We start from the raw sequence: 7,626 nt of genomic DNA on the forward strand, positions 1-7,626 counted from the left end.
TGCATCACCTCTGTACGCCTCACTCCATTATAAGTTAGGGACATCTGCATTTAAAATGTAACCCCCTCCATCCCCGTGAATACAGGTGCAAAGGTATATTGATTTGTTTAGAACGAGAATGTAATTTTGGTTATAGACATTAGGCTACGACAAAATAAAATTCTGCCCAAGTCAAAACACAATGACCAACCACTCCACCCTTGACACAACCCCCTCATTATATATAATGAGTAAGTACTAAGTGTTGCCTTTAAGAAGGGCAAGAATACAACCAAATGCAGTCACAAACACAGGAGAGTCGCAGCCACTAATACTATGGGTATGCACACACAAACCCAAGACTTTGAATACGTCCAATTAAAGATATCAAAGAACACCCAAGCAACGCTTCCAGGATGAATCTTACAAGTACGTTTGCAGTTGGCCTTAGATTTCCTTGTTTTGACTAATAATCAGAGGTTGTCAGATTTTGAAAATTCCTGATAATCTCAATCATGAAGAAAAACTGAAGAATAATCAGTATTTATTAGGAATCAATAGTTAAAGACAATTAAATGTAAATGCATTTTTTTTAAATCACCTCTTTAAACAATCACAATAATTCCAGCGCTTTGGCTTAAGGTGCATTTTTCTAAGACAAAATCATAGTTTGTTACAAAATACTCAAAGTAATTGAAATATAAGATGTTTGTTTTTCAAATTATGAGCACATTCGTTTCAAGCCGCACGTTGGATATGTCTTGCATGAATAATGTCTACATTATTTTGCTGAAAGAAAAACGTATGTATCACACTAGGAGCAAACAGATGGATTCTGTTTACCCTTAAATGATAATGCATAGTAAATAGGTTAGCCTATAAAGTCTGGTCCTCAAATCGGACTTGGCTTTCGGATATATACACCTGCAAATTAGAAGCTAAAAACACAAATAATCAACACCCATAATAGCAATGAAATAAAGCAGGAGCTAAAAACAAGGGAGGCTTAGAAAAGCTACGCCTGAAAGGCAGCACAGCTAAGTCGACATCAAGTTCCCCAAACAAAAGCAAACATTTTCCACTTGTGATGGTAGAGTCCCTTTATATTAGTCTCATCTGCAGTCTGTTGCCGAAGACATATTGTCTACAGTACAATATACACAAAGAATGCTTAGGTCAGCCCCTTGCTCACCCTTGGACCACTTTCTCGTTTAAGTTCCCTCCTCTATTTTTCAATGGCTTTCCTCGATAGTTTTTGGAATGTTGCACTCGTGGAGGTTTTTCTCTTTACATTATTTCTGTTTGGATAACGTGTATCCTTTTACTGTTACCACAAGGAACTATATTTTTCAGTTTTCTTTTAGCACTAATTGAAGTTTTTTTTTTTAGTTTTTAAATTCTTTATGGGATGGCCTGCCAACTGCACACTGCTACGAGGACGTGCCTTTGTGCTCCATCCCACGCACATTTTATATATTGATTTAACTTTAAAAAATTGCCATTACCATCTTTGAACAGTAATTGAACAATAAAATATATATAACAAAAATAACTGCAAAACCACAGTCAACCTGTAATGATTTCTTATACGTTGTCAAAAAAACATTCCAAGTCGGCTACCACTGCATGCATACATGCTCATGCATGGACGGCCATCTTGGAATGCTTCTGGCCATACAGTAGTCGAAAACAACCAATGGCAAAGCCAACAGTTCTTGCAAATTAAGAGTGAAACCTATTGATTTCGCCAATAGTTGTTTTAATTTCGGTCCGCTATGCATCTCACTTGAATGTTCACAGAATTAGGTATCGATGTTGTGGACCTCACTACTGTAAGTGAAGTCACTTTTGCTTTGAAAGCACATTTCCTTTGGAAGGAATGGATTATTTTTCAATTCCAATGATTAACAAAACAAACACCCAGAACCATATGAAAAGTGATCCGACAGCTTTAGACAGCACGGTTATATGAACTGACATAATTATTTGGTTCAAAGCTTCAAGGCACACAATTTACGATTCCCTGGTTACTCTAAGACACGGATAATTTGATCTACTTTATCTGTGTTTTGAATGGGAACAGAAGCAGCGATCACCGCAACATGTTGAGTACACTTTTTTGTTGACATGTCCCGGCACTCACACATATTTTTGAAGCAGCAATAACCTCCGATTGTAACACCTGCACTTTTTTCCCCCCAAAAATTAAAAGTGTGCAAAATACTTCCGCTGGTCTTCTCAACAAAGAACGTATTGTCTCGTTTATCGTTCACACTTTCCTACAGAGCTCTTGCAGTTGAAATATTTACCTCGCAGTTTAGGAAATAAACAACGAGAAATACTGTGGCGCAAGTTACAATGTCAAATGAGTCACAAAAAAGCATTGCTTCAACCACGACATGACTAACAGTAGTAAGGCACACTAGGATTGTGTACGGAATCTCGTTATCTCGAAAACTAAAGAAAAATACACTGTCAAAAAACAAATCAACATGAAGCATGTCTCAAAATGTTTGTTATTTTGTAATACAAACAAGAACAGCGGGTATCCTTTTCTCATAGACAGAAATACAGTGTAAACAAGGACTTTACAAGAAGATCTTTTTGTACAATTTCCACCTATGGTTAACCTAAATTGACCAGATGTTTAAAATGTTACTTCTGAATTCAAAAGGGGCACCTAACACTTAAAAGTATTATTTATTAATAATTTGCGGTGTCTACCATCAAAACACGACTGCTCCCAAAACCTAGAGAATGCTCTCCTCAAATGGTTGGCCAATGGAATGTGCATTAGCAACATTTTTGTTTTGCGGATTTCAGTTTCTTTTCCGTTTCAAACAAACTTATACGATTTCTCTTAACTGTGCCGAAGTTTGAAGATCACTCTTTTCAAGACAGTCAATAATCCAACTGACTTTTAGTACGTCATACCCTACCCGTAGGGAAACGAACTGTGTGTGGTGTGGCGGTTGTCATGAAGCATCAAACTAGCCACAGGGCAGCCCTCGAGCATCTGAAGAATGCAAGCCGCCTTTGAGGAAGGACGCATTTGTGAACTTGAGGCAGTCATTGTGCAGAGTACGGACTCGGGACCTTGAGGAAGTAATTGTGCAAGAACTACGAATCTGTGAACTTGAGGCGGTCATTGTGCAATCAATAGTGACGTCGGAGTGTTGTACAGCTATAGACTTTTGTTGGGGGCGGTGCTAGTAGTCTGTTAAGGGTAGCACTGAAATGTGATGTTGGAAGAGCAGTCCTGCAGCGTAGGGGGTGCATCACACTGTGATACGGGTAGCCCGTCGTGGAGCATCCGATGGTACTAAGGCACGGGGGGAGGGGTCCCCTGCAGGTACTTTGCAGGGGCCGCCCTTAAGTTTCGTTAAGTCACTGTACTGAGAGGTGACAATAAGCCGACAGGTAGAGTTAGATCAGACCTAGAAATAACTGCAGGTAGACATGAAGCGCACGCTGTAGGCAGGAACAGTCCCAGTAGAAAACCAGATACTGAACACTGGGCCCTTAAGTAGCAGGAGAGACTCGGTCCAACACTAGGCAAATGAGTGGTAGAAAACGACTACAGCTTCTTGTGAAGTACAGTTTACAGTTCACCGTAATACTGTGTGCTCATGGGATGCAGTTTTTTTTTTTTGAGTCACAGCGAGTTGTTGTTTTTTTTTTTTAATCAAAACACAAACACTGGAGAGTAGACGAGCCCATCCATCCAGGACAACACGCCGGAGACAATCAGCACAAAGGGAGAAAGTTGATACTAAATAGAAAAGCGCCTTTAATTAGAACACCATTCGGGGCACAGTGTTTCCCTCCTCAGACCTGGAAAAAGAGTCGCCACGGTAACTACACGGAGTAGGCCGGTGGAGGTGGCTCCTTGGCCGGCAGTGCCACAGCCTCTTCATAGGAAGGCAGGAGCAGCCCTTTCTCAGGCAGCTTGACGGTCGAAACGTGCACTTGCCTTTCTTCGCTGCGGCCGGCCTTCAGGAACTTGTAGCAGCGCCAGACACACTTCAGGAAATAGAACTTGAGAAGCACCACAGCGGCAGCGGCCAGAGCCAAGTAGATTATGGGGCGAAGTAGCTGCTTCTCTGAGGAGTCCACGTCCGAAGTTTCACTGAACTCTCGGTAGTGTTTGTCCCCGTCCGTGAATAATACAGCGCGGCGCTGCCCCCAGTTCAGGAAGCCCAAGCAGGGCGGGAAGCGCACAAACAGGCCGCAGAAGCGGAGGATACTGGCTGACAAATCTAGGGTCTGGAATGAGAGGAAGGGCAGCAACAGTGACGGGATGGCCTTCAGAACTCCGCACATCATACCCAGGGCCACCAGCATCACTAACACCCAACACAGATAAGCCAGCACCATGTCTGCCAACGTCGAGTCCCTGCCGTGAGCCAGGTCGACCGTATACATCACAAGTATGAGCGCGCTGGAGAAGAGGATGTACAGCGCCAGACCCAGGCTAACCGAGCGGACTGTGAGGCAGCCGCAACAGCGGGGCACCTCCCGGGAGCGGAACGTCGCCATTTTCAGCCCGTCTCTCATCTTGATCTACAGCGAAATGTGTCAGATCCGGGTTCTGCGTCACTGTTCTCCGGCGTCTGGTACGCAGCTGACTGCAATGGGCGGTGCGTCGCAAGGGCCGACACGTTAGAGTCAGGCACCGTGAGGGTGATAGTACCTTAATACTGGTAAAGTAGTAGCTCCGCCCCTTGTGCCGTTACAAAACTAGGAGTGTGCCTGACGTTCAAATGGCGTTTTGATCCGCACACACCCACCTGTTCGGAAAGTCCCGTGCGTTATCGTTTTAGGCAAACAGATTGTCTTTAAAATGGTGCCTTTGGAGGCACGTTTAATTCCAAGCTTTAAAGAAGACCAGGCTCACAAACGCACCTGCTGTTTTCATGACAGTACTAGTTATGATGCATGCACGTTCCAACAAAACCAAAGCACCAGACAAATGTGTGTGTATGTATACACTTAAAACAAGCATTTGAAATGCATTTACTTGAGGTGGAGCTTTTGGCATTATAAATTCATAATTGGAGTTTTCTTGGCACATAAATTGGTCAACCCCGCCTTATAATGTCGTCTTTTCTTGCCACATAATTCCAGTTGCCCAGCATATAACTAAAGCACTTCCTTTTACCTTCTTAAGCTATCTGCAGCAAAAATGAAAATATTGTCATTTAACATCCCAATTTAAATCAGCAATGCTAATTCCAATAGAGAAGCAGTTTCACCACATGACCATCAGTGCTGCTGGCTGGCTAACACAATTACCCCCAAAAAGACACAAGACAGCCACAGAGGAGATATAAACTAGAAGGGTCACCCAAAGTCAAAGTGTAATAAGGATGTTAAAGTGGAATGAATTATGGTCCCAATTGTATTAAGGAGAGATTATTAAAACATATACAATTATCATATAAACCTTTCAGAAATAAACTTTTAGCATGAGACTGTAATGCTCAAAACCGCCCCCTGAGGGCACCATAACAAAACTATAATTTGTAAGAAACATGGACATGTAACCTTATTGTTAGCCCCTAGAGGGGATAACCCCATGAAAAAAACAGGAAAAAGTAAAGCAGTGGAACCATATACGTTGCCCCTAAAGGGTGTTTTTAGGGCTAGCAGCTCTACTGCAATGATATTACAAACAAAGCCTTTAAAACAAAACTTCTCTCAGATGTAAAACAAAAGTTGTAGCCATGAGAAAACGTTAAAGACACTGGTGGGAGGAGTCATTATTTTCGGGTTCCCACTAACCTAGTGTGGAGACCCAGAGATGATGTAGACAGAAATAGCATTTTGAAGGTGGTCCCATTGTTCTAGGACCACCCCAGGCTGAGTTATGAGCAAAAATGTTTTGTAAATGTAATGCCCTGCAAAGTATTATGAGGCAATTTTTTGTGCCACAAATATTATAGTATATTGAATGCAAGGCTCAGAAAAGCTCCTAGAGGACACCCCAATAAAAATAGCATTCGGAAGAAGCATGGTCATGTAACCATACAGTCAGCCCTAGCATGACCACATAAAATAATAATAATGGGAGAAAGTAATGCAGTGTAACCATATATTTAGCCCCTTAGCAAAGCATTATGGGACAAGTTTTCATGCCACAAATATTTTAATATGTTGATATGACTGTAATGCTTAAAACAGCCCGTACACAACACTACAATGAAAATAGCATTTGTAAATTTGTAAGAAACATGGTCATGCTACCATATAGTTAGCCCCTAGAGGACATAAGCACACAAAAAAGGGAATGTCAATAAATAATGCGGCATAACCATATATTTAGCTTCTAGAGGGAATAATGCATTACATATGCAGGCCTATAACAATGATATTATAAACAAGGCCCTTAAACACAACCTATTCCTAGCTGTAAAATAAAAGTTCTAGCCATGAGAGAATTTAAATAGACACTGAATGGTGGTAGAGGTTATTATTTTGGGGTCCCCACTAACTTAGTGTGGGGACTCAAAGATGATGTAGACAGAAACAGCACGTTGTTGTGAATGTTTTGGTGGTGGTGGACCACAACAGGCTCAGCTCTGAGCAAAAATATTTTGTGAAAGTAATGCCCTGCAAAGCATGATGGGCTGAGTTTTCCCAAGTGCAGTAAATACTGTAGTATCGCAAGCCGCTTCGCTTTGAGGATTTCTGTTTTACATAAATGTGACCAGCTCTCCAATACAGCTGATCAAGTTCACGCTGATGTGCCTGTTCGTGCTGTGAGCACCAAGGCCACCATGCAGCACAAAGGGGAGAGACAAAATAAATAGTTCGGCCATGCTGAAGTATATCGCAATCGTGCAATAATCCATGTAACAGGGGCAGTCTGCAAGGTGTAACAAAAACAGCCTCAAGGCGGGACAAACGTAAAGCATTTACCAATGACATCAAGTCATTTTTGAAAGGCAAGCCCTTGATCGAGTGAAAGTGATGGGCATGACATGGGCGTGGTTAAAAGCCCACAATACTTACAACAGGTCAAATCACTTGCGCGCTCGACCTAAAAAAAAAAAAAAGATATTTAACCATTTGACCAGCGTCCCACAATCACACCAACTGGCTTCGTCACTGGTTGTATTTTAAGGTTTCCAATAATAGTACGATTGTCGTGTCTGGCGATGACTTACATTTAGATCGGGTATTGCCACATTTTAAACAGTTTTGGGAAATGTTAAACAACAGCACATCTGCCGTTTGGCCCTGAATGCACTCTATCAAAATTATGCCAATAAAATACATATGAAAGAGTGGTACTGATGGGGTGGAGAGCGGCGCTGAAGGCAACGGGTTGGTGGCGCATCTCACCCAGCAAACCTCACTGTGTCATGGGTCGTGGTTGGGAGGGGTCTCAACACTAGAGGGGTTCCATAAATGGGACCTTATAGGCATTTAGCTGTTGGGCGACATCTGGGAGGGCTCCCATATGCAGTCCTTCCAGGAGCTTCAGCAGAGGTATTTGCTTGCCAGGACCCAGTTCCATAGATATCTACAACTTACGTGTTAAATGTGCATATCCAGGCAGGTGTGGAACTTCCCGAGTTTAGCCCTGAGGAGGTCAATACACTGATGGGCAGCCTGGGTAGAGGGGGAGTGTCGCGCATATAC

General features: G+C 42.4%; 1 protein-coding gene across 1 annotated transcript; it reads right to left on the reverse strand.

The window, feature by feature from the left end:
* Positions 1 to 506: 506 nt before the first annotated feature.
* On the reverse strand, positions 507 to 4,579 carry LOC138266217 (lysosomal-associated transmembrane protein 5-like). Its single transcript, XM_069214730.1, has one exon. It carries the CDS (start codon positions 4,534 to 4,536, stop codon positions 3,838 to 3,840), a length of 699 nt encoding a protein of 232 aa, XP_069070831.1. The 5' UTR covers positions 4,537 to 4,579; the 3' UTR covers positions 507 to 3,837.
* Positions 4,580 to 7,626: the final 3,047 nt, after the last annotated feature.

This window comes from Pleurodeles waltl, chromosome 11, assembly GCF_031143425.1.
Source record: "Pleurodeles waltl isolate 20211129_DDA chromosome 11, aPleWal1.hap1.20221129, whole genome shotgun sequence".
Taxonomy (NCBI): Eukaryota; Metazoa; Chordata; class Amphibia; order Caudata; family Salamandridae; genus Pleurodeles; species Pleurodeles waltl.

Excerpts from the sequence above, each read along its gene's own strand:
- LOC138266217 (XM_069214730.1), bottom strand. The coding sequence starts at position 4,536 with ATGAGAGACGGGCTGAAAATGGCGACGTTCCGCTCCCGGGAGGTGCCC.